Genomic DNA, 27,596 nt, shown 5'->3' on the forward strand with positions numbered 1-27,596 from the left:
GCTGCAGGTGGCACCTGAGGATTGAGTTAATTCTTGGTCAAGGAGAAGATTCAGGGTTTCAGCTTCCACGACTTGCTCTGATTTACCAGGATTTGTCCAAGAAAAGCTCCAATTCATCTGTTCTTCATTAAACCTTTCCTTTGGACAGGAGCAGGATTTGAGACTTATCCAGGGAAAGCTTTTCCTTGAAGGTTTTGCTTCACATACACCTGGAGCATGGAGGGACCAGACCCTACATGTGTCCCCTCCATCACACCTTTGATGCTTTTCCCACTGAAGGCTGGGAGGGCTCAGGGTCCTGTCCCCACAAATTCCTGGCTGTGCTTCCATCTCACATGTGTGCAAAACCAGGATCAGCTCTGGGACCCTCCTGGCCAGAGAGACCTGGAGGGGCTGGAGCGTGTCCAGGGCAGGGAACGGAGCTGGGAAGGGACTGGAGCCCCAGGAGAGGCTGAGGGAGCTGGGAAAGGGGCTGAGCCTGGAGAAAAGGAGCCTCAGGGGGCCCTTGTGGCTCTGCACAACTCCCTGCCAGGAGGGGACAGCCGGGGGGGTCGGGCTCTGCTCCCAGGGAACAGGGACAGGAGGAGAGGGAACGGCCTCAGGCTGGGCCAGGGGAGGCTCAGGGTGGAATTTGAGGGAAACTCCTTCACGAAAAGGATGATCAGACACTGGTCCAGCTGCCCAGGGCAGTGCTGGAGTCCCATCCCTGGAGGGATGTAAAGGCCATGTGGATGTGGCACTTGGGGACTGGGGGCAGTGGTGGCCTTGGGGACCAGCTGGACTTGATGGTCTCAGAGGGCCAGACCAGACTCCACATTCTCAGTTCTGTGTTTTCACCTCCTCCTCTGGAAACAATTCAGCTCCTCCCCATCCCAAAATCCTTCTGGGAGCCACTCGTGGCCCAAAGCCCACAGGGACCTGCCCTGGCCCATCCCAGTGACACCATCCCGGGCCAGCCGCTGGCTCTGTGTGTCCCACGGATGCACTGGGCTAAGAGGATGAGACCAGGGCAAGTAATGGGATATGGCCATGACCTTCCCACCCCAGCAAAGCTCATTATCTGCCCCAAAGGTGCAGCTCCACAGACAGCAGGCAGAGAAATGCCCAGTTTGGCACCGAGGCTGGGAATTGCCGGCTGCTCCCAGCTCAGGGGCTGAGCACTTTAAAATGAGATCACCTGTAATTATCCTACTACAATTAACCATGGGCTGGAAGGTGTAACAGGGAATTAGGGGGAAAGGAGGTAATTACTGAGGAGCCAGGGGGAGGAAAGGCTGGGAGCTGGGAGGAGAACTTGCTCCAGCAGTTGATGGGAATCAACATCCTAATGAAAAACAGCAGGTAACACCTCGGAATCTCCCATCCCAAAGCTTCAAGGAGGATTCCATGCTGTATCTCAAAGGGAAATCTCCACCACTGGGCTTCATTTACAGCTATATAAAAAAAAAAATCCAAGTGATGCAGAATGGTTCTCAGCATTGCAGAGCGTGGGGAGGTTTTGGAAAGATGAGCAGAACAGTCCTCACGAGGCCACAGATCCCAGCACGAGCTGTAGAACTTCCATGGAGCAGAGCAGGACAATGCACAGTCCACACTGCATCCCACAACGGTGTCCATGTAGATTCAGGAGCTGGGATACATAGAGGGATTATTCCCTGGTTCTGAGAGGCTGTAGGAGCCCCTCTCTGCAGCCTCTTCCTCTGTAATTCAGACAATGGCTTGATCCAAGCCTGGATCAAAGGATCCAGATCAACGCAAACAAGGATCATGTTTGCTCCTGGGGAGAGAAGTGATGCCAGGGGTGGAGAGGCAAGACCATCCTGCAAGAGCGATCTGCCAAACTCAGCCCACACTGCTGCCACCAGCAGCCAAGCAAATTGAAGTGATTAATTTGGGTTTACACCCCCTACAGCCAGACAGTGCCAAGTTCCACAGGGATGCTCACTGGAGGTGGGAGCAGCACTAAACAGGGATCAGGGGATATTTTTTCATAGGGTCTGTTAACTGAGCTCAGTCCTGAGCCAGAACTCATCCCTGTACGGAACAAGGGCTGCAGGGCATTGGGGTGAGGAGCTCAGACACAAATATCCCAGCTCATCACTCATTCCCAGTATTAATCCCCTGCCTTGGTGTTCCCAAGGTACAAACAATCCCAGTCACTGAGCAGGAGCAACACCTCGAAATCCAGCTTACAAAATTCTCATGGAGAGGTGGCTAAATTTAGTTCCAGCTGAGCTTGCTGGGGGATGTAAGAAAGACTCTGCCACAAATCCACACGAGGCTGGCACAGGGACACAGCAGAGCAGAAAGAGGCTTCCTGAGGAATGCACCCAAATGAGAGCACAGAGCCCAGGCTGAAGGATGAAAATGCAGGAAAAAGTGATTCCCCAGTGAGGTGCAGGGCTGAGGAGTCGAGGCCATGAAGATACAGCCTTGAGAGGCACCACCCTTCTCAAAGCTCTCCCACAATCCACCCTCTGGAGAATGAGAAGGGGAAAGGGCAGAGGATGCTGTGCCCATCCCCACGTGCCCATCAGGACACTGGGTTTATACTTCACAGCATCCAAACTGCTGCCTCCCACTCACAGAGGGGCGGCAGGTACAGAAGGTGACAGAAGATCACCTGGATTTTGCCCCAGGGCCAGAGCTGGATCAAATCCTAAAGTTCCAAAGGCTGTTCTGCCCCAGCATCATCACGGCACAGGCGGGGTTGGAGAGCAGCAGCCAGGCTGACAAGTCACCAGTGACCAGAGATAAAAGCAAGCTCCATCCATCTGCAGTCCCTGATCTCAGGGAACCCCAGTGTTACCTGCAACCATGTGGCAGGAGGGACAGAGGTGGTTTCTCATCCTCTCATGGCTGGAAAAAGTTGTGGCAGGTCCTAATCCAGCACTGGCCAGTGAAACTGTAAATCCCAGCCAAGACAGGGAGGCATAGCCAAGGTGGCCAAAAGACATGGAAAAATACCACCGAGGCTCCTGCAAATTCCCGTGGAGAAAAAGAGGCAAAGCGCCATCGAGATCCTGCCGGGGAGCAGGAGGCAAGACTTGGTGCCATCAGCTCTGTGCCATCCCTCTGCCCAGCAGCTGCTGCACCAAGGGCACATTTAGCACCTTTCACACATTTGTCACGGCAAATATCCCGATTTCACAGCTTGTTGCTGGCTAATGGGAACGTCGTTAACAGCCCCGGGCTTATTCAGGCAACAGGAAACAACCACCCGAGGTCACCCATGTCCTGCCAAGGTGGTGGTGTCACACACCCGCGGGGATCTCTGCTTCCTCAGTGGAGCAAACAGTCAAAATCGGATGGAAGGAACAAAGAGATGAGGTTAATTAGCTTGAAAGGGTAAATGATCACAGCAAGGCCTGCCAGACTTCATAGAATCATGGAATGGCTTGGCTGGAAGGGACCTTAAAGCTCATTTTGTCTCATCTCCCATCCCTGGGCAGGGATACCTCCCGTTATCCCAGGCTATTCCAAGCTCTGTCCAGCCTGGCTCTGGACAATTCCAGGGATCCAGGGGCAGCCACAGCTGCTCTGGGCACCCTGTGCCAGGGCCTGCCCACCCTGCCAGGGAACAATTCCTGCCTGAGGTCATGACAGGGTGACAACCTCGGGGACAACCCCCGCAGAGGTGAGCATTCCCCATCTCCAGCACAACACTGATGGATGCCGAGGGAACGCGCTCACCACCCGCAATCCCACCTGTCCCAGCATCCCAGAGGATCAGCCACACAAACCCAACCTTTGGGCAGGAAAAATCCAGCAAGGAAGTGCCTGCTGCTGTGGGATCAACACCTCCTGCTCCTCAAGCATGGGACAAGGACCACTCCATGGGCCAGGAGTGACACGAGAGGAGGCAAGTGCCAGATGCATTCAATCATCTCTTTTTCTTGGGTGAATCAGAGAGCAGGAGCCGTCACTGCACTCAGCGGGGACAGAGCTCTGCCATTCCGAGTGCCTGGGAGATAAGTGCTCCCTTCCTTCCTGGAGTCATCAAAACCCTGGGACACAGCTGGCTGCTGCTTGCTGCAGAACAACCCCCCCAGGGAAGGGCGATTGCAGAGCCTCTGTTCGGCTCTGAACACAGCGAGACACAGCATGAAACCAGAGCATCACAGGATCATGGGTTGGGTGGGAAGGGACCTTGGAGTTTTCTCGTTCCACCCCCTCCATGGGCAGGGGGACTTTCCACTAGGCTGCTCTGAGCCCTGTCCAACCTTGAACACTTCCAGGGCTGAAGCCATTTGGGTTCAGAGCGATGAGATACAGAGTCACAATCTGCCACTGCACCCAGAGAGGGTTAATTTGTCTTCCTCCTCCTAAAAACCCTCTGAGAGCAGCCAGCAAAGAGGAAATGTAAGGACAGAGCCAACCTGAATCCCAAATCATCCCACACACAGTCAGATGGCAACAAGACATGGTCTGGAGTGTGGTCATCTGCTTGACAGCGATGGCACCCGCGGCTGTGCCGGGGCCCAAGGCCAGGCTGCTGCTCTGCACCACATCAACACAGCCTGCTTAAATAACAGCAAATCTGTCCCAGATCCTTGAAGTGACCCTCAGCCAGCATCCCAGCTGTCTGAAACAGGGTGTAGGAACACCAGGAACTGCTCCTCCCTGAGGCAGGGCTGGTGGAGAGAGCTGGGCTGAGCCTCAGCTCGTCATGACACCCTGAGAAACCAAGGTGACATTGCATAAAACCCTGTGAGTTCAACATGGAAAATCATCTCGCTCCTTCTGCATCCAGGGGACAGAGGGGCTACAAAAAAGCACAGACATGGAAAAGATCCTTAGCGACCCAACAGGAAGAGGGAAGACACTGGGGGAGGCTCCAGCCCATCCCTTGATGCCACTGTCAGCACCTCGGCCTGACACCAGTGCTTGAACAAGGTGCTCCCAAAATCCCTGATTGTCCCATTCCACGGGGCACCTTGTGCCCCAGCAGTGCCTGCTTCTCTCTGGGGTTTGTGATTCCCTGGGAGACAGAAATGTCCAGGATGGAGATGTCCAAGACAGAGAAGTCCGAGACTGAGAAGTCTGGGATAGGTATGTCCAAGATGGAGACATCCACACTGTGGTGGGGTCAGGTCTTGTCTCCTGGTTGTGAATCTGGGAATTTTTCCACCTTACCATGTTATTGTGGGCCACTTGCTTGAAAGCCATGGACACACCAGTGTTCCAACCAGATCCATCCTGCCCAGGGCTTCCTCAGAGCCAAGCTCATCCCAAAGCTCACCCCGAGGCACCGGGGCTGGCACAGCATCCAGACCCTGCCTGTGGTGCTGTCGCACCGTGGAGCCCACCCCAAGCAATAAAGAGGGGATTAGTGGGAAACGGTGGCAAATCCACCGGGCCAGCTGTGCTAAGAGGCTCTAATCCCAACCCCACTGAGCCTCCCTGGAGGAGGAATCATGGAGCCATCCGGAATCACGGCACTCAGCAGGAGAGAAGGTCATGTTCAGTGTGGTTCTGGGAAGGGGAACGAGCCAATGCTGCTCAGGGTCAGAGATCAAGGCAATGCCAACCTGGAGCTGTGCCACAGGAAGGACCTGGGTCTGGTTTCCGGTGGGAAAACAACTAAGAAATTGGCTGGATATTCCAGGGTGCCAAATCTCCCACCCCAAACCTCACTGAGCAGCACCCAGCAGCCTCCACTGGCCATGCCAGAGGGTGCCAAGGACATGCTGGGACCAGTACAGAAGATATCCTGGGAGCTGAGACTGTGCTTGGGTCCTCCTGCTGCAGTGGCCACCCCAAAACTGTGTCCCTGCAGGGCTTCCCTGCTCCCCTCCAGCCATGGAAAGTCTCAGGCTGTTCTTGGTGCTCACCTGCCTGCACAGCAGTGGGGCCTCCCCACTGCCACTTGTGCCGAAAATCCCCTCCCTGGGAAGCTCCAAGCACTTGCTCCTTCCCTGCAGGGAGGTACCTCCAGGTGGCTGCTGTACATTCTTCATTCTCCCTCACTTGCCCAAGCCCCCAAACCCACCCCAGCAGTGGGGGACCCTCCCAGGGTCTGCACAGAGCCACCATGAGGAGAGCAGCCAGTCTCCACTTCAGGCCCCGATCCCAGTGCTGGTGTGCCCGGAGAGCTCCGTCCTGCCGACGGCTCCCAGGATGACAGACCTCCTGAGGCTCTTGCTGGCTGCCTTCCTCATCCCCTGATGGAACAGATTCCAGGCTGGAGGAGCATCTGTCCAAGCACTGGGCGGCAGGAGCAGCTGGCACTGCCTGCAGGCAGCTCTGACCCCGGGAGCTGCAGGAAGCTGCCTCGGATCATCCCGTGCATTCAGCCTCGTGCCAACCTCCCCACGGTGTGAGAGGGGCTGCAGGAGCACCCCCCACAATCCCCTCATCTCCCAGTGCCATAACTTCTTCCTGCGTAAATCCACGGGAGAGCAGAGCTGCCATTGCAGTGCCTTTCCCTTCGATACTGGAGGAAGGAGCCAGAGTGAAACATCGCGGGGGCAGCAGCCCAGGGAAGAGGCAAACACAATCCTTGTGACCCCGAGGGGATTCACCCAGGAATGCTTTGATATTTGCTCTCCCCAGGGCCCCATCCTGCCCCAGCCTCCAGGCAGGGGGGAGCATCGCAGGAGGATCCCTGGGCACAGGTTAATGGCAGAGGTGATGCCTGGCTGGGCTGGCTCCCAGCTCAGCAGAGCTGCTGCTCAAGCCCAGGCACTGCTGACAGTGCAGAGCTGTGCTGGGCCCACCAACACAGCCCTGCTGACCCAGCAGCACAGCACAAACGCTCCCAGCTCTCCTCAGCGGAAAAGTCATCCCTCCCAGCCAAAAACATTCAGGAGAGAAGAGCTGCAAGAGGCACCCTCAGGTGCTGGGGATAGATTCGTCCTCCCTCTTCTTGCACGAGGTTCTGAGGGGAGCCTCGGGACAGTCTGAAACCTCCTGGGGGTCAGATGGACAGAAGAGGAGGAGACAGAAGAGGGGGCAGAAAGGTGAAAACCCTCACAGCACGGTGAGCAGGGCACCCCCTGAAAGCCCCAGCCAGCATGGAGGCCCCACAGCCACACATGAGGGTTGAGTACCCACAAGCCTGATAAAATCCAGTTGGAATCACTCAGGGAATGATGATGAGGAGGGAGTGGGAGGAAGGCACTGCCTGTCTGAACAGATCTGATCAGAGATACCCTCACCCCTCTACATTTAAAAGCATCACAGGGTGCTCTGGGAAAGGCACAACAGCTCCGAGAGCAGGGGCCAAGCTGCACATCACATTTCCTCATTTCCTCATCTGCCCATTTCCACTCCCCCACCCCACTCAGGCAGGGACAGACCCCAGGGTGCCACTGTCACCCTCCCTCCCCTCAGTAAGAGCAAAGCACCCACCAGTTATTTCCTGGTCAGCGCCTCCACAGCAGGAACACCCGGAGCCCTCGCTGCAGCCCTCTCATCCGAGGGGGATTAGGGCTGGGTTAGGGATTTAATCCCACTGCCGGGGCTTTTCTGGGTCGGTGACATGGTTTGCGAGGCGCTGATTAGTGCGCGTCGTTAGCGCAGCCCGGATAATTAACACAGCCTGTGCCACATGGCAGCGAGAGCTCCTGCGCCACCAGCCCAGCCCGGGCACGGGGGACAAGGCCTGGCCCCCTGGGGGGTTTGGCTGGGCTTCTGGGCACCACAGCAGCTGCCCCGGGTCACAGAGGGAATCCCTGTCCTCAGGAAGCAAATCCAGCGGCTAGAGCTGGAGTTTTCTCACTGCAGTGCTGGAATTAACCCCTGAATGCACAGGGAAAGCTCCTCCAGCCTGTACTGGGGTGAACCGGGAGCAGCCCAGCAGACTGCTGGTTCCCCCCTGCTGCCCAGATGGAGGATGTCAGTTCCATGTTCCTGCTTGTGCCATGATGGGTTTGGGGACCCCAAGGGACAGACCACATGTCCATCCACACCATGAACCAGTTCAGCACAGGGATATGCCCGAGGTATGGGCCAACAGCATCAGCCAGCCCCACGGTCACTCCAGGGAGGTGACCCCAGGGACTCTGCTGCCTCCCAGCTTTGAGCAGTTTTCCAAGCAGACACAGACACACTCACAGGGGTGTATCCACCATCTACCACTGGATAAACCCAGAACTCACACACCAGGCTGCAGACTGTGCTGGGCAACCTGAGGCTGCTCAGAGCAGGTGCTCAGCATCATCTGAGTTAATATGGAACCAGTTTGGGGAGTATGGATCAATCAGCAGCATTCCCATGGGGCAGAGGGGGCTCAGTGCTCCACAGGGAAGCTGGAGGAAGAAGAGCAGCTCTGGGGAAGCATATCTTGTGCCCAGGCAGCTCATTCCAGCACAGGCACCCAAAGGGCCCCAAATAAACCAACTCCACCAGGCAGATGCCACTCAGAGTCCCCAGGAGCCCAGTGTGGCTGCAGGGAGAGGCCAGAGGTTCCTTGAGCCACTGGCACAAGGCACAGGGCCACTCTAAAACTGCTGCTGAGCCGGAGCACAGCCCTGGAGGGATCCACAGGGAGAAATCCTGCTGGGACCGGAGGATGCAGCCTCTGGGATGCTTAAGTCCTTTAAGTCCTGGAGGGGCTTAAACTGACAGCCCAGGGGCACTTTCCTGGAGGAGAGGCAGCACATGCTGTTGTCCACCTCTCCCTGAGTCCAGCTCCACATTTCATGCTCTTGGAAGCCCTCCTGGCAGGTCTGAAGGATGGAGGGTGCTCTGTGCTGATGTTTCAGGTGCTGCTGCTCCAGGCAGATTCATTCCCATTGAAAAGAAAAAGCTGGGTGGGAAATCAGCCTGCCTCAAAGCAGCTGCTGGCATCCCTGCAGGACAGGCTGGGGTGGCCAGCAGTGCCCCTCAAGGGCGGGTGAGTCCTTTGTTCCTGGGACTGCCTGCTCCAGGGGGGTCATTCTCAGTGATGGAGCAGCATCTCCCACCCAGCACCACGCCCCTGGCTCCTCTCACCCTTCCTTGTCTGGGCTGCACTGGCCTGGCAGAGCCTTCCTGCACCCCTTCTCCTCCAAAATCTCAAAGGAAAACACCAACTAACCCAGGAATGACACAGGCAAGCCCAAACCTTGCTGCTCTCCACACCCATGTCCTTGAGGAAGCACAAAGCACCGTAGCATCCCCATTCCCATTAAAAACCTATTTCCATCACCACCCACAGCCCTGTGAGCTCTTCCCAACGCCCAAACTGGCTTCCTCAGTGCATCCACACATCCCTCCTGCCTGCTGTCTCCTGCTGAATGATGAGATGGAGCATTCCCCACTCTTGGATGAGTCTACACAACTCGGCGCACTGCTCCGGATCCTCTGGGCCTCTCATCCCGGTAATTTGTTGCTTCTTATTTCCACACACCTCCCACTCCTCCCCCGTGGCAGATTGTGCCTTGGTTTTCCATGTCTGTTGCCCAGCCCTGCTGACACGGGGCTCCTCCATCCCAGCGAGCCTGGACTCTGCCTGGTGAGATTCCAACAAGGAACAGAGCCAACAGGAGGCTCACAGAGCTCTGGGCTTCAGTTTAAGCCCTGCAACAGCCAGTCTGAAATCCAGCACATCCGAAACTCTCACCTGTAACACAACAGCCCGGCACATCCCGCTCCTGCCTCTGCCCAAACCCTTCCCCATCACTCCTGCCCAGGTGATGCTCCCCAGCTCTGGAGAGGAGCACCCGGTGCTGGCCATGGCAGCACCCAGAGCACAGGGGGAAGGTCACCTCCACAGCAAAGCTCTTGCATTTCCATCTCTGTTTATTTATTTCCCGTGCTCGCTGCGCTCCCCGCGGCTCCGGGGCCATTTACATAATCGGATCAGAGGCAGCTGCACAGGAACTGCACGCGCCGGCCCCAGAGCTCCCAGCCCTTCCTCCCAGGAGCACCTTTCCCTTCCCTGGAGCACCCATTCCTTCCCTGGAGCACCCATTCCCTCACTGGAGCACCCCTTCCTTCCCTGGAGCACTCATTCCTCTCCTGGAGCATCTAATCCCTTCTTCCCAGGAGAACCCTACAGCACCCATGCCTTCACTGGAGCACCCATCCTTTCTTCCCTGAAACACTCAATCCTTCCCTGGAGCATCCAGCCCTCCCCAGAGCACTTATCCCTTCTTCCCAGGAGCACCCGCCCCTTCTGCTCACAGCCACAGCACCAAACCCCACAGATCCGTATCCACTTCCACGAAGCAGATCCATGATGTTTGGTGCTGCAGCCAGGGCAGAGCCTGACACAGACCGTCCACGTGCCAGCACCAGCCCAGTGCTGCTGGCTGGGATCACTCCAGGAAAAACCTGGCAAGCAAGGACACTTTAATTTCTCCTGCAAGGAACTCCTGGCCTGGCAGAAGCACCCTGTGCTGCCATGGGATACGTGCTTGGGGATGGAGGTGCGCACAAGCACGGTGTATTTTTATCAGGGAGCTCCACGTGCTTCCCTGGAGCAATGTTTCATGTTCTATACAGAAGATTTTGGGACCTTTGCACTGCACAGAGCTCCCCACACCTGCCATGAGAGGCTCCCGGTAGCTCCAGAAGGCATCAGCCCATCTAAAAGGAGAAATCAAGGCACAGAAAGGGATCCATGCTGGAAAAGGTGACAGTGTGGCCGGGAGCCACCAGTCCTTGTGACAGAGGTGTCAGGCTGGTACCCCTCCCTCATGGTCCCCCTTTCACTGCTTGTCCCTCTCCTGTCTTTCTAATCCAGCCCCTCAAAGTGTTCCCTTACCCAGAGCTCTGTCACCTCCTCCCAAAACAACCAGCCCAGCAGGGATCTCGGAGAGCCACAACCTCCTCCCGGAGCTGCCACACTTCTCCCACCCTGCTCCTTCCAGTCCTGCCCCTTCCAGGGCACAACCTTTCCCTTGGGCATCTCCTCAGGATGCCCATCCAGAGCCAAGGTACCAAAGGATGCTGCTGGAAACAGATCCACAGTATCCACGTGAGAACGTGCCCTGCCACCCCCTGCCCCTCTTACCTGCTTGGGATTTTGGACAAGCCACGTTCCTGCTGCTTTATCCTGGCACAATGGGTTTTGTGGAATTTCCCACCCTCCAGTCCTGCTCAAGCTTTTATCACTTTGCAAACAGCACAACCTCCTCCTCCTCTCTGGGCTGGACACAGCAAATACTGCTCTGCTCATCCCTTCAAAGGCTGCCGGAGAATCCCCTCCCTGGCAATTCCCTGCCCACATCCCGTTGCTGTTCCGCCTCCTGACAGCAAACCTGGGCAGCACCAAGGGGCTGCTGGCACCTCCCACCACGCTGCCAAGCCCATTCCCATAACTTGGACAAACTCTGTGGGGAGAGCGCTGCACAAGCATCCCCAAACGGCTCTGAAACACAAAAGAGAGACTCAGGAAGCCCTTTCCCCCCGTGGCTACAGAATCCTGGGAGAGGGATGGGGAGGATGCTGTGACCATGGGGCCCTGAGTGCCCTCCAGTTCCTGCTGGGAATTATTGTTATTTTTTAAGCCCACATCAAACACCACCCAACCTCCTTCTGCTCAGGGCTGGGACAGCACAGCAACAGCACTGCTCCATTCACAATTCCCTGAGCTCTGCCTTCATACATTATTGCAGCCCAGTGAAGCTTTGGGATTTTCTTTTTTAATTTTCTTTAAATATTTTATTCCGTTTTGCTCTCTCTCAGAGCTCCCCGGGGTAAACCAGGCTCCCCAGGAAGGGCTGTCTCACTGCGATGGAGGCAGAGCCACACTCCAAACACGAGCCGTGTCCAAAAAGCAACTGGAAAGCACCGTGAGGCTGCCCCGGGCAGGAGCAGCAGCAGCAGTGCCGGCACCGCTCCCTGACCCCCGACAACCCGGCTGGGAGAGCAAAGGCAGCATGAGACCTCGAGGGGGTTAAACCCCACAGCCATGGGGAACACCAGCAGCTTTAGGGAAGCAATCAGCATGTGAGGGATGTGGGTCTCAACCTGTAGCAGGCAGTGGGCACTGAAGTGCTGTGCCAAGTAGAATTCCCCCCATGGAGCAGGAGAAAGCCCCTCAGCATTCCCAACATCCACATTTCCCAGCTTGACAAAAACCGCCTATTACCCGGAGCGGGCTGTAAGGATGGTGGGGTCCATATCCATGCCCTCTTCCCAGCCGCATCCTCCCAACTTCCCATGCCCTCACCGCGGCGCCGAACCCCAGCCGCGCGGAGCCCCGCGGTGACACGAGCCGAGCCACGGGGAGCCGAGAGGGAGGGCAGGGGGATGGAGGAGGAGGGGCAGGAGAAGCAGCACTCACGTTGATCATAGCATTGGAGGTGATGCGGAAGAGCGTGGCGCGCTCGTTCACCGCCTTGATCTTCTCTCCGCTGTCGGCGGGCAGGCGCAGGCTCTCCAGCTCGCTGAGCGAGCGCTGCAGGGCCGCGCCGTGCTTGGCGATCAGCTCATTGCAGGTGCTCAGGTCCTCCAGCTTACTCGACAGCGTCTTCAGGGGGCCGTGCAGCTCGCTCTTGTCTGACTGCGAGGCGGGCTCCTCGTCACCCGAGTCATCTGCACAGGGAGGGATGGAGAGAAGAGCGTTTCCATGGTTACCCCCGCGGGCAGGGACCGGCCACCTCCCGCCCGCGCAGGGCTGGGGGTCGTGGCCACCGCGGTCCCCCCGAGCACAGCGGGGTGACGGTGGCACCCAGAGCCCTGAGCAGCCGCTGCTATGGCTGTCACCGAGATCTGCGTCAGGGCTGGGTGCCACACACACAACCTGCCCTTCCCAGGCTCACTGGGGTCGATCCACCCTGCACTGGGGCTCTGCCAGCTCTGCTTGGGCCAGGCTGAACTGTGTCACCTGAGGGAAAGGTCACAGAGACACCGAGGAAAGTGACACTGCCCAAAACCACCACCACGTCCTCAGAGGGCAGAAAACTCTACGATCAGCACCTCGGCTACAGCGAAAATTCCTGCAACTCCAGAACACTTAAAACCAGGAAACTAACCCAAATCCACTCAGTGGGGTGCTGGAGAGGATGGAAGTTGAACAGGGAAGTTTTACAGAACCAAAGCTTAGCACAAGGCTCTTTAGAAATGAAAGCTAAAGTTTTGACACAGAATAATAAAAGAAGCTTCAAGCTAGAAACTGCTGGAGTAACTGGAGTTATCCAGTTACTTGGGTTATGAAGTAAACCAAGAAAGCAAAGGTTAAGCAAAGAAGGTCTTTCAGCTTGAGCAAAGGTATGTTTGACCACAAACAAAGACAATTCCCAAGAAAAGCAGAAGATACCACAGGTAAACAGACATGCTGATGTAGCAAGTAGAGAAAAGATTTAGGAATTTTCCACTGCAAGAAAACAGAAAAACAACTTTAAGCTTAAACTGTAACATACTAACTTTTGTAATTGAACAGTACTAACCATAATATGGTAATGACAGTAGTTGTGACAGGCTATAGGTAAATGGTAAAGGTTTTGTGTATGATGCTGATTGGTTGTATGTATTAAGATGCTCTGTAAAGAAAAATATACAATGCTTGGTAAGGAGAACTGAAGGGGCTTCAGGCGTCACCCATAAGCTGATGCTGACAGCTTTTAGGTTTGGCTCTGTTACCCACGACCCAGGACTGCTGTGACTTCAATCAATGAAATAAACATCACCCTTCAAGAGCCGCCTGGAGTCCTGTATCTCTGAATGAGGCTCTTACAGTGGGGTAACACAGCATTTCTGAGCACCCCACCGCTCCCCCAGCAGGGAGCTGAGCGGCCCCGAGAGGCGCCAGCACCCAAAGCAAATACAAAGAGAGAAGCAGGTCCTGTGCCCCATCCCTATGCTCCAAAGTTTAGCTGAGGGTTTTCCAGGCGCTGCCAAAACCCACTGAGGCAGCAGAGCAGAGACCTGCTCCTCTAGATCCCCTTCCTCAATCTTCTGTTTCTGGATTTTAGAGAGATGGGCGCCAGCAAAACCCTGTTGCAGCTTCTCTGCCAAGTCTGGGGGAGTTGGGGGAGTGAGAACATTCTCCAAACAATCCAGGCACAGAGCTCAGGGCTGGCTCTGGTGTAATGGGGGAGCAGCACGTTCCCTCTCAGGGCTGCAAGGAAAGAAGGAAACCCGTGATTCCCTGGTAGGTGGGTGTTTGGCTGCTATTCCTGGCTCAGTGATAGGAACTCTGGAAATGCTGTGGGTACTGGGAGAGCTGTTCAGGCACTGCTCACTCAGATTGAATCCACAGTAAGGAAACCAGAGGAAGAGCACCCTTCAATTACTGTGATGCAAAGGCAAGGATCTAGATAAGTGAGACAGATCACCCACCCAGAGTGGAAGTAGGAGCAGAGTACAGCACAGTGTCACACCAGGACTCATGGTGAACCTCCCCAGAATGGATGTGGTGGCACAGCTCAGGGACAGCGCTGATCCTCCACAGCAGGACCAACCTCACTGCCCAAGAATAGTGGGAGAAAATCCCATGTGGCTCATGAAGCACCAGGACAGCATCTTCTAATGTCACCACTTGGTCCCTCTGCAACCCAGCTGAAAAACACGAGCAGTAGCTGTTGGAGCCAGGAAAGGCCACCAAGGACAACCAGAGCATCCAGGGGAAACCATGTGAGACTTCCCAAGGAAGGTGAGCTGCCAGCTGAGGTGTTTGGGAGCTGGGCAGCTCCCACAGACAGGCTGCTGTGTTTGGAAACACACCCAGAACCAGGGAAGTCTCCAGAACAGCTGGTAGGGGAAGGGGAATAGGAACAGGCAGACACAGTGCACAGACACAGTGATGGCACAGGCTCACACTGATGCCTTAGGTTTTAGCTTTCATATTTTCCAGATTCTGTACTGTATTAGTTTGTAACTCTGAGCTCCATATAAAAGGTTAGCAAGTTCTCCTCACGGTTTAGTCAGACAAAACAGTCCTTTTCCAGCCCCAGAACCAAGGGCACCACTGCAGCGTTGGGCCCAGAAAGTGCAAACAACAGTGAACTGAGGAGAGCAATCTGGGAGGATGGGACTTCATCACCTGAAGCTGTAACTGGACAATTAACCCCAAGATGGAAATGGACCAAAACTTACAAAAGTGTAAAAACTCATGAACAAGTGTCCATCTTGGGTGGAGCCACGACTGGGCTCTTGTACTGCCCAAAGTGTATCCTTGAAAGACATTTTTAATAAATATCTACTTTAATCCTTTAACATGTCCAGCTTCTGTTCCAGGTAGCCTCTCAAGGCATCAATACCACAGGCCAACTCCAAAAGACCTGGTAAGAAAACTGAAGCCACTTTTCTACCAGCACAGAAAATAACCAAAACCTCCTCAAAGTCCATTTTCTGACTCAAAAGTTTCCAGTATCCCCACGGTGCCTTCCCCACTGGGGCACACAAAGGGTCTCCAGCAGTGTGGGCACATTCCCTGGCCTTGGATATTGTCTCTGCACGTGTCCTGAGCCGGTGTTTCCAAGGACAGAGGATTCTATACCCCAGACACTCACTGGGACAGGGACACCAGGCTGCTCCTGCTGCCCTGAGCTGTGTCCCTGGGGCTTTCCAGGGAGTCTCACCATCCCTCTCTCCAGGTGAGTGAGAAACTGCTCTTCCCACCAGCATCCCAGCAGCCTCTGCAGGCTGTGCCAGCTGCCTGCACTCCAGAAGGCAGAACCTCTTCTCCACAGCTCTGGGATCTCATCACTAATGAGGCTGGACTTTAATAGCCAATTTACAAAAAAGTCCCATGTTTTATAAAGCTCCCAGGGGCAGAGGCCAACCCTGCTGGCTCAGCTGTCATTGCCACCAAGAGCCTGAACATGGCAAAACCCACCTCTGAGGGACTCCAGGGGACAATCTGAATTTCCCAATTTGCTGTTTGCAGACATCAAAAATAATACACAGTTTTATCTGCTTACAAGTGCTGCAAAAATTGTGCCAAGCAAGAGAAAGTGCCTCTCTGCCCATCCCCATGCAGCATTGAACCCCCTTTAATTTCCCCCCCATCCTGCCTTACACAAAATGCTGCCCCAAAGTCCTGGCTCCCGAGAGCTTGTCAGTGCTCTGGGATTTCCAGAGCAAAGCCTGGATCACCTTGCCCAGGTGCAATCCCAGATCACAGCCTGGGGATTTTTCACAGAATCACAGAATGCCCCGAGTTGGGAAGGACCCACAGGGATCACCCAGAGCCCCAACAATGCCACCCTGGGCACCCCTGGCAGCGCTGTCCAAAGGCTCCTGGAGCTCTGGCAGCCTCGGGGCCGTGCCCATTCCCTGGGGAGCCTGGGCAGTGCCAGCACAGGGATGGCACAGCATGGAGAGGGACAGGCTCTGCACTTTGCCAGGACATTATTTCCTGCCCATTGATCGAGGCTGTGGGAACAATCCCTGCCCGAGTGCTCAGCTTGAGGCAGGAACACAGCGTGGCCCAATTTTTTATCGCTGTGCACAATTACATAAACGCCTCAAAGCTCAGGAAAAGGGGGAAGGAACCTGGGTCAGCCCAGTGACGCTGCTCATTCCAGCTGAGCTGAGCATCCCTCACCAGCTCCTGCTATGCCAAAGCTGCTGCTGTGGGATGCTGGAATGCTGCCAGGGTGGGCAACAGGATCTCCCCTTCCTCCTCCTGCCTGGGCAACTGCAATCATAGAATTATAGAATGGTTTGAGTTGGGACCTTAAAACTCACCCCCTTCCATCTTCTTGACATGGGCAGGGACATCTTCCACTAGAGCAGGAACCAATTAATAATAATATATATATATATAAATGAATTATATTATATATATAAAAATATCTCAAGCAACATAATTTGTTGCAATTAAATCAAAGCATGGGAAGAAGGAAATCCAATGTCACAGCTACACTCAAATACATCAGAGTCACTGAAAGCAGAAATGACCACACAGAGCACCCAAACCTCCTCACTGCCATTCCCAACATGGAGCTCTGACACTGGCTCTGAAGGTGCTTCCATCTTTCTCCAGGAAAGCTGACCAAAGCCCAACTCCACAGGAACATGAATCCTTCTGTTTCCTGCAACAGCCCCAGATGCCAGCAGAGGAGCCCTGCTCCCACCAGGCCATCCCCACCAGCTCTCCAGCTGCTGCTGGTCCCAGCAGGACAAACTGCCATGGGAATGCTGTGACACAGCATAGGACAGGAGCTCTGGCTCTGGCATCCCCTCATTCCCCCATCAGGGCTGGTCTCAGGGAAGCTGCTTTGAATCACAGGATCATTTAAGGCTGGAAAGACCTCCAAGACCATCACGTACAACCTTTGACCAACCTTTGCACGTGGCACACCAATTTCTGTAGTTACAGCTGAGGCTCATCATGAAGGGCTGCAGGAGAGAGCTGCAGAAATATTTCTCCTGTTGCTGAGGATGAAGGATTCACTCATCCAGAAAGGTGGAAGAGCAGCAAGCCTCTGCCTGGAGGTCTTTGCTTGGAGCCCAGCCAAACACCACAGCTCTGAGGATCCTGCCCTTATTCCAGCTTTTGTATAAGCTCAGACAGGGAAAAAAATGATTTGGCTTTGCTAAGGCTGGGAAAACACCCTGAAGGTCAGGAAATACCCACAGACAGAGTTTATCCAGAGCTCCTCATTCGAGGATGGACCACAGGGGATTTGCAGAAGCCAAAGAGCAGCAGGCCCAGCAAGATCAAAGCACGGGGACTTCAACCCGAACTGGGGTTCCTGACTGCACCCACTCAGGGTCACAGAACCTCTTGGAAGCTGCTAAAACACAGATTCCTAAATACTTGGGAGAATCTGGGAGAGAGGAGAAGGGGAGAGGGGAAACATGACTCCTACAGGGTGGTGGTGAGGGACACTCAGCAGAATCCATTTGAAACATGTTCCAGCACAGCCCAGACAGGAGTTTCAGTGATGGCTTTGAAAGGGATTCCAAACACGCAGGGAATGAGGAGGACCCAGAACAGAAGTGAGAACTGGCTGAGGTGCAGGATGCTCAGGGGCTGGAGCGTGTCCAGGGCAGGGAACGGAGCTGGGGAAGGGGCTGGAGCCCCAGGAGAGGCTGAGGGAGCTGGGAAAGGGGCTGAGCCTGGAGAAAAGGAGCCTCAGGGGGCCCTTGTGGCTCTGCACAACTCCCTGCCAGGAGGGGACAGCCGGGGGGGTCGGGCTCTGCTCCCAGGGAACAGGGACAGGAGGAGAGGGAACGGCCTCAGGCTGGGCCAGGGGAGGCTCAGGGTGGGATCTGGGGAAAACTTTCACTGAAAGGGAGGTCAGGCCCTGGCACAGCTGCCCAGGGCAGTGCTGGAGTCCCCAGCCCTGGAGGGATTTACCAGCCGTGTGCATGTAGCAGTTGGGGACTGGGAGCAATGGCAGCCTGGGCAGTGCTGGGGAATGGTTGGACTCGATGATCTCACAGAATTTTTCCAACCTTAATGATTCTGGGATTCTATTCCAATGCTCTGTGCTTCTTTTCTCTGGATGCTGCTCTCACTCCTTTCCCCCAGTTTGGTCCTTTTGGATCCTAAGCTCCCAGCAGCTCCTAAATCCCATTAAACCTCAAACCAACACCCTCCAGCTGGGCACAGCCAAAGCAGACTGGGACCATGTCCAGGACCAGCAGACAGCCTGGAGGCCCTGCAGGAGCCAGGAAGGCCTCCCTGCTCCTCCACACAAGGAGATCCTCCAAGGACACAGAGAGTGCTTTAATCCATGGTTTCCAGCCCCCAGCACATCCTGTCCCTGCAGAGGGAAGGGCTCAGTGAGAGATCCCCTCTTTCCATGCAGGACAACAGCAGTTCTCCCACCTGACCCTCCTCCCTCCTGGTTCTCCAGCTCTGCCATCTGCTCTCCATGGAATAAAGATCCTCCCCAGAGCAGCAAACCCTCAGGGGGTGGCAGGGGGGCTCCCAGTCCCATCCCATGGGATGCAGGTGGCCCTGGATCCCCTCGGGAAGCAGCACATCCCTAGCTCAGGAGCTTCACCCCAGTTCACCCTGCTCCTCCTCGTGCTCGGAATGAAAGGCAGACATTCAGCAGGAATTGCTGCTGCTCTTCCCCAAGGAACAAAAGCTCCTCAAGAAAACAAACATGAAAGGCTGGCAGGAAAAATGTGACAACAAATTGCCAGGTTCCTCTGGCTCCTCTGCTGTGGATGAGGCAGCCCAGCCTCTACAGCATCTTCCTAAGGATTCCTGCATTCCCAGTGCGCTCTGGAGATTTCCCTGTGCTGGCCAGTGGCACAGAGAGACTATCCATGATTTGAATTCATCCCCCTGTCCATCCTGCAGCCGAGCTTTGCCCTGGCCTTGTGCAGGGCTGGGTGCCAACACCTCCAGGACCCTGGGCTGGAGCAGTGGATTTTGGCTGAGAAGAGTGTGAGCGGCCGTCGCCACCCAACTCCAACCCCATCCCTCTCCCTGTGCCACCACACAAGTGTGGCACAGCAGGGCTGGCCCCAGGCACTGCAGTAACCCACATAACACCCACCTCCTCCTTCCCCCCCTCACTCCTGGAAGGCTTCACAAATGCAGCTGCTGCTTCCCGCTCTCCTCACGATGCACTCGGGAACTCTGCAAGCACAGGCTCAAATCCCAGAGACACAAACCACAGCAGCTCCTCAGAAATCCCTTCTCCAGGAACACTCCAGGCTCGTATTTTACACCTCCATCCCCCAGCCCAAGTGCTCCCGAGGCCCTGATGCTCTGTTTGGAGTCGGGAGCAGCTCTGGCGGCCCGGGCTGGGTTTGGTTTGTAGGGCACAGCACGCAGTGTTGCTATAGGAACAGGAGCCTCACCGTAAGCTGCACAGATTATTTTTGGAGCTGTGATGCAATTTAATCTATGGAAAATGGATCGGCAGCCATCGGCCATAAGCCTCCTCAGGCTTGTTTCTCAGCCCAGAGAACACAAACCTCAGTGCCTGGAGCAGTATCCCAAGGCAGAGTTCCCCTTCCACCCCCTTTTTCCATCTTGAACTCTTCCCTCAGATAAATGTTTGCCGTTGCCTGCAATTTTTCCAGAGCTGGTGGGAAAGCTGCTGGCTGGAGGCACAACACCAGCGTCCCCATGCTCTGGGGACACACTGGGGCTTTGCAGTGTAGTCCATGGGGACCCCAGGGACAGGGATCCCATGGGAGGCACTGCCACGCTCAGCTCCCACCCCAAAAGCACCAGGGAGCAATCCCAGGGAGCTGCTGCTCACAGCTGGGCTGTTCCAGTGCTGCCCATGGATGAGCAGAGCTGGGAAGAGCCTTTTCAGGGATAAACCAGGAGGAGAAGGGATTGAAGGGTTCAGCATTAGACCTTTCATTCCAAAATTCCCAAACTCCCTCCAGAGCCTCGCTGTGATGTCTCCAGCCCGAAGCATGACAGCTCCTCAGCCCCACACCATGGCTGGGGCAGGCAGTTCATCCCTGCTTATCCTCCTCTCCAAGCCCAGCCCAGCTCTCCTCACCCTACATCCCTCACCTTCCTCCATCCCTCACCTTCCTCCTCCCTGTGAGTGGAAAACTTTCCCTTCCCAAGTATCCCCATTTTCAGCAACAGTCCTTGTCCTTCCTACATCACCTTGAATCTCTTCCCAGTCCTCCTGCAAGCCTGAGCTGCCTTCCTACCACTCCATCAGAGCCTCCCAAAGGCAGGACTGGCCCTGGGCTGGAAATTAAACCCAGCTTTCTCCTGAAGGCAGCTGGAATGAGCTGATGGGGGTTGGAAGTGCGGGATCAATAGTGCAGGAGTGAAGTCGAGCCAGAGCAGAGGTCTCTGAGTGCTGTCCACAGGGAAGGCTCTGATGGGATAGAAGGAATGCTGATGACTTCAATTCAAACAGCATTCCTGGGTTGCCCCAGAGCCACCAGAGACCACAGCAGTGACAGTCTCAGCAGCTGATTTCCCCATCAGCAGCAGGACCTGCATATCTGCCAGGAGAAGCTGAGCTTGGAAGCATCAGAGTCCCAGCCCTGGCTGTTCCCAATCCCTGGAACAAGCTGCCTTCAGGTGCCTGGATGGTCCAACCACCAGCACAGCATGGATTATGACTCCATTCTCAGTTCCAACTCTTTTGCACTTTCTCCTGCCTTTTCCCACACTTGTCTGCGAGTTTTGGATCTAAAAGTATGAAAAGTATCCCGCTGACTGGGAAAAGCCTTTTCCCTGCCCACAGACAGAGTGGAGGATGTCCATGAGGATCAGCCAGCAGCAAATCCTGCAGCCATCCCAGGTGAGACTCCAAGCTCTTTCTCCTCCCAATAAATCCACAGAAACCAACCCCACCTCCTTTCCAGACTCCTCGTTTATCCCAACACCAAGGCAGGGTATGATTCAGAATCACCAGTCCTTCCTGGGTGGAATTATCCAGATCTCAGGGATACGCTGCTCACCCGTCACTCCTGAAGCAGAGCAATTTCCAGCCTGGCTCTGGCAGACACAGCTGCTTTCATCACTTTTAATCGCTATGAATATTAAATGGAGCAGGGATCTATATTTAATAGCCTGGCCCGGCTGCCAGGGAGATGGATGAGGTTTAGAGCAGCTGCAGATGCAGGAACAGGCGGAATTTTGGTGGTTAGAAAGAATTACACTGAGAATTAATCATCAAAATAGTAGGGAAAATAATCATTCATAAATCATTCCAAATCCGGGCGATCGCTCAGCAATTACCACCAACCTGGCAGGGCTCTTGCCTCTCCCTGCTAATGCAAAGGGAAAGCTGCACAGGCAAATGGGAGCCTAAAAATAGGGAAAATTGGCTGCTCATGACAAGCTGGGACATATCCTGAAGCCACATTCAGTGAGAGTAGGTGGGGAGGGTCCACCAGCTGATGGGGCTCAACAGACCAAACCCAGAGATCAAAGGCCACTGCTCCTAGGGGTGTTCACCTGGAGAGGAGAAGGCTCCAGGGAGAGCTCAGAGCCCCTTCCAGGGCCTAAAGGGGCTCCAGGAGAGCTGGAGAGGGACTGGGGACAAGGGCTGGAGGGACAGGACACAGGGAATGGCTTCCCAGTGCCAGAGGGCAGGGCTGGATGGGATATTGGGCAGGAATTGTTCCCTGGCAGGGTGGGCAGGCCCTGGCACAGGGTGCCCAGAGCAGCTGTGGCTGCCCCTGGATCCCTGGCAGTGCCCAAGGCCAGGCTGGACAGGGCTTGGAGCAGCCTGGGACAGTGGAAGGTGTCCCTGCTCATGGGTGGAAGAAGATGGGCTTAAAGCCCATCCAGCCCAAACCTTTCCAGGATTCTATGAAAATAATGAGGATACAAAAATCAGGAGTGGGAAAGCACAAAGCATCTCCATTCCCATCACTGCAGCATTCCCAGCCTGGCTATTGAACATTTTATTGCTGCAATTACAAGATGATGATGTTCCTGGTCAATAATCCTGAGCAGCACAGGCTGCACTTTGTCTGGACTGCAGTCATGCACTTCCCGGCATAAATGGGATTGTCACAACACCCAAACACCTGAACAACTCCAATAAGTTGAAGTTCAGGCTACAGAATCACAGATTGAGTTTAAAACACACCAAAAGGCAGGGTTTAAAGTACAAACCAGATGGACACACTGAAGAAATGGAGATGAAATGCAGCATGTGATCAACTCAAGACTCCACGTGGCAGCAGTGGAAAGACCTAACCAAACAGGCAGCCCTGGGAGCCAGTGGTCATGGCAACTTCTAAATCCACACAAATTCCAATGGAACTTTTAAAAGTAAGCTAAAAGAGCAGATGATTCAGGGTTATAGGAACAGAGAAGGCAAATTTGAGACAGGAGTTGATTTCTGAGAAGTCCTCACCAGCCCATGGCCAGTTTGAGATCCTGCGCTCCCAGAGTGTCCCAGGAAAGGACAGCCCTGACGGCACTGGGAAACACATCCCAGAGGGACAGTGACTGGAAGGACAGGGTTGAGCAGAAGTGGGAGAAGTCAACTGAAGACATTTTGACAATCCACAAGGAACAACTTGAGATATTCAGGAAGCAAAGCTGGAAAACAGGACAGCTACAGAGGGGCAGCTGTGACACATGGAGCCCTGAGAGTGAAGAGAGGTGTCCCTCAGTGCAGGGGAGACCTGGAGGGGCTGGAGCATGTCCAGGGCAGGGAACGGAGCTGGGGAAGGGGCTGGAGCCCCAGGAGAGGCTGAGGGAGCTGGGAAAGGGGCTGAGCCTGGAGAAAAGGAGCCTCAGGGGGCCCTTGTGGCTCTGCACAACTCCCTGCCAGGAGGGGACAGCCGGGGGGGTCGGGCTCTGCTCCCAGGGAACAGGGACAGGAGGAGAGGGAACGGCCTCAGCCTGGGCCAGGGGAGGAGCAGGGTGGAATTTGGGAATATTTCTGCACGGAGAGGGTGGTCAGGCCCTGGCACAGCTGCCCAGGGCAGTGCTGGAGCCCCCATCCCTGGAGGGATTTACCAGCCATGTGGATGTGGCACCTGGGGACATGGGGCAGTGGTGGCCTCAGCAGTGCTGGGGAACAGCTGGACTTGATGCTCTCAAGGGGTTTTTCCAACCTAAAAACTATTCTGTGATTCTATAAATACACAGGAATATATATATATACATATATATATGTGTGTGTGTCTATGTATGTACATGTATGTGGGCTGAAACACAGGCAGGCATCAGTGCTGCTTTCACAAGTCTTTCTTTCCCTTGGATTTCTCCACAATCTTTCCAAAACTCTTCTCAGGAGGAGCCAAGAGAGCTTTGCAAGAGGCCACTTTGCTGGCTTTTGGAGGAGGTGGAGGATTGGTGGTTGTTTTTTTGCTCTGCCTTTTGACTACAATACTCCGTTCCCTATTTCCACCAGGATAAGTAAGAAGTTGGGAAGCCCTATGGAAAAGTGTGGATCCAGCCCTGCAATCTCCTGAACAGGAATCTCAGAGACTGAGGGCTGAGCTGGCAGGGAACACGAGAGGAGATAAAATGAACCCAGCTGATGCTTTTGTGGAGAGTCACAGCTAGTCCTGCTGGACACGGCCAAATGTCCCTCCTGTCCCTTGTGGGCACTTGTGAATAGCAATGAGCAAAACCACGGAGGGGAAGGTGTGATTACAGGGAAATAACGGCTCATTAGCAGATAATTGGGGGCTCAGCAGCACAGCTCATTGCCAGGAAAGGAAATCAAAAAGGTTTAAAATAATGGCTTGATAAAAATAGAAACTTTTTCATTCTCCAACTCGCAACAGCAGCGACACATGAAGTGCTGAACTCCAGGAGCAGTTTGGGTGCAGGGCTGGGGCCAGGGACAGTGACTGCCCCTCGTCACACCTGGAAAATGCCTCCCTGCCAGAAATCCCTGCGGGAGGAGCCGGGACTGGCCCCACTGGCAGGAGGCGAGCACACAGCCCCAGTGCCTGCAGCATCAGCTGCAGCTCCTCATTCCCTCTGCAAGCCCAGGAAGTGTCCAGGGACCCCAGCAGGACCTGCCAGGGCCCAAAGGGACTCCAGGAGAGCTGGGGAGGGACAGGACACAGGGAATGGCTTCCCAGTGCCAGAGGGCAGGGCTGGATGGGATATTGGGCAGGAATTGTTCCCTGGCAGGGTGGGCAGGCCCTGGCACAGGGTGCCCAGAGCAGCTGTGGCTGCCCCTGGATCCCTGGCAGTGCCCAAGGCCAGGCTGGACACTGGGGCTTGGAGCAGCCTGGGACAGTGGGAGGTGTCCCTGCCATGGCAGGGGTGGGAATGGATGAGCTTTAAGGTCCCTTCCCATCCAACCCATTCCATGACTCCCGGAGCTATGCTGACCTTGCAGGAGGCCCCATCACTCCTAAGGCCTGCAGTCAGCCTGGATATCCAGTTACCCTCCCCAGCAGCCCCCCCAAAAGCTGCCTGTGAAAGCGTTTCTCATCCCTGCATAGATCCATATCAGCAGGACAGAGGCAAAGACCTCTGTGTCCCTTTCTCAGCCTCTGAACGATCCACATCCAGCTGGAGCATTTCCCATTTGCCCTTCACCCTCCACCCCTGCTCCTATTTCTCTGTGCCCTCTGAATTCACAGCCCACACCTGATCCCAGCAGGGAGGACTTGCCCCGCCTGCAGCTCCAGGACCATGTCCAAGAGAATACTTAGCCCATGGACACAGGCGGCATCATAAATAATTCAGTCACTCGTTCTTGTCCAAAGCACGTCAGAAAATGTACAAAACTTGTTAATTACTTGCTTCTGTTCGTTTAGTCACTGAATCCTTCAGTATCCAGTGATTACTACGGATTTGCATCACTCCCCTACACTGAAATGGAGCAGCTGCCACAATCTGGTGGCACCATGAGCTTGGGGACAAGAAGTCCCCGAGTCCCTGAAGGGGTGACAGGCAGGAGGAGGAGACCAAGCCAGGCACAAGAAGCTTCCTTAGCCAGGAATAATATCAGAAAGTGGCAGAAATAACTAAAATTCAAATATTTTGGAGGAAATGAGGTTTTTTTCAGAGCAGAAACTCACAGAAGTGAGCACTGCCACAGCTGGGGGGTGACACCCTGTTCTTCCCTAGACAACAGCAAACCCTGGCACGCTGCTACCAAAACCATTGCAGGTCTTGGATGTCTCCTCCTGCATCACTGAACATCCATTTTTTATGATGCTTAAACATTTTCCAGCCCCAGGTCCATCTCCAATGTCAGCAGGGTGAGGAGGGGAGCTCGCAGATGGGCTGGCCTCTCCCCCTGACATCCATCAGGGAAGGAGACTTGGGAAGCCGATGGCTGTGGAGAGCTCCCAGGAGCTCCCATTCCTGAGGATAATGTCATCCCTGGTGTACCCAGGACCATTCCCAGGAGTTCACCACAGTGAATCTAGACCAGGATTTTTTTTATTTTATGTTTTTTTACCAGGAGCTTCTTTTTTCCCTGGAAGTCTCCCATCAGCAGGGAACACACATCCTGCCCCAAGCTTCCTCCTGCTCATGGAAAGCAGTGGGAGATGTGCAAAGGACACTCCTACTCTCCTGTCAGCTCTCTCCTTGCTCACTAACCCTGTGAACAAGAAGGAGATGACAAGGGCCTTCACTCCCAGGGAGGGGGAGCAGAGGGAGAGGGAGACAGGAAAGGGACAAAGCTGTGATGGCCCTGTCCCTGTCACACCCACGGCTGTGCAGGGTCACAGGGGAACAGCAAAACCCAGCAGCACCAGGACAGCAGCAGGGATGGTGTGCTGGGACACGGGGCCCAACCCAAACTGCTGCTGTGCCACCCAGAGCAGCTCAGGGAGAGCACCTGAGCCTCCCTTCTCCCAAATCCAGCAGCTATTGTGTCCCTTGCCTCGGGATCAGGGCTCAGCACATCCCTGCCAGCCCCAAGCTCAGCCCATCCCAGGCTCTGGAGAAGCATGCAGGCAGAGCTGCAGTGCAGACACAGAGATGGAGACACGTCCTGATGGGCACTGAACCCCTCCTGAGCTGCCAGGGCTCAGCTTACCCGGGGAAAGAAGATCCAGGGGTGTCAGTTATCCACCGTCCTCCAATTCCCCAAGGTCAGGACATGCCAAAGGCACGGCAGACACGTTCAGCACCTGGGAGTCTCCCAGCCCCCTGCTCTGCCGAGAGCCTCAGCCTCGGGGAGGATGGCAGTGGGGCAGCAGCAGCCCAAAAATAGCGTCCAGCTTAGAACCCTTCTGCCTTTGGATTTCAACCCTGCTCCCTCAGAACCCACAGGCAAGGAAAGCCTCCAAGGGCATCAAGTCCAAGCTGTGCCCAATGCCCACCTTGTCCCCAGCCCAGAGCACTGAATGCCCCATCCAGGCCTTCCCTGGACATCTCCAGAGGATGGGTGCTCCAAACCTCCCTGGGCAGCCCCTTTCAATGCCTGACTGCCCTCTCCATGAAGAATTTTCCCCAAATTCCGCCCTGAGCCTCCCCTGGCCCAGCCTGAGGCCGTTCCCTCTCCTCCTGTCCCTGTTCCCTGGGAGCAGAGCCCGACCCCCCCGGCTGTCCCCTCCTGGCAGGGAGTTGTGCAGAGCCACAAGGGCCCCCTGAGGCTCCTTTTCTCCAGGCTCAGCCCCTTTCCCAGCTCCCTCAGCCTCTCCTGGGGCTCCAGTCCCTTCCCCAGCTCCGTTCCCTGCCCTGGACACGCTCCAGCCCCTCCAGGTCTCTCTGGCCAGGAGGGTCCCAGAGCTGCCCCAGCACTGGAGGTGTCCCAGCAGTGCCAGCCCAGGGGACAGGCACTGCCCTGCTCCTGCTGCCACCCCAGGGCTGGCACAGCCCAGGAGCCCTTGGCCTCTTGGCCACCTGGGCACACCTGGGCTCATGTCCAGACACTGTCACCAGCTCTCCCAGGGCTTTTCCCACCAGCAGCTTTCCAGCCCCTCTGTCCCCAGGTCACCTCCCCTGCGAGGACTGTCACAGGATAACAGACCTGTCCCCAAGGCCAGGGCACTGTCACATGTCCCAGGTTAGAGCACAAAGTCACGGTTCCACCGCCTGTGGTGAGCCATAGACCATCCCCCATGGGCCCTATGCCTGGCACCCACCTCCTTTACAGCCAGGACAACCCCGGGCCCCTTCCCGGGCAGGCTGAGCTCCTGCTGTGGGAGCACACGGAGCTCCAGGTCTGATCCCTGCAGGAAGCACCAGCACAGCAGCACTGGCTGCACTGACAGCTGCTCCAGCAGCAGGACACAGAGCAGGAAGGGCTGAGGCTGGGCCATGCTCTGTTCCCTGCACAGCAGGTCCTGTCAGAGATTTACTGCCAAAAGCTCCTCGGAACAACCAATCCACCCCTGGAATCTCTCAGCACTTGGCACAGAGAGTGAGAAGGACACTC

The 27,596-nt window shown here is 55.4% G+C and overlaps 1 protein-coding gene across 1 annotated transcript in view; it reads right to left on the reverse strand.

Annotated features, from left to right (window-relative positions):
* The window catches only part of OSBP2 (oxysterol binding protein 2), a 95,430-nt gene that overhangs the window by 16,945 nt on the left and 50,889 nt on the right, over positions 1–27,596 (reverse strand). The window contains 1 exon segment of the mRNA XM_066331118.1: positions 12,218–12,468. Within this exon segment, the coding sequence (XP_066187215.1) occupies positions 12,218–12,468 (251 nt within the window).

The sequence above is a fragment of the Sylvia atricapilla genome, chromosome 17 (assembly GCF_009819655.1).
Source record: "Sylvia atricapilla isolate bSylAtr1 chromosome 17, bSylAtr1.pri, whole genome shotgun sequence".
NCBI classification, from domain to species: Eukaryota; Metazoa; Chordata; class Aves; order Passeriformes; family Sylviidae; genus Sylvia; species Sylvia atricapilla.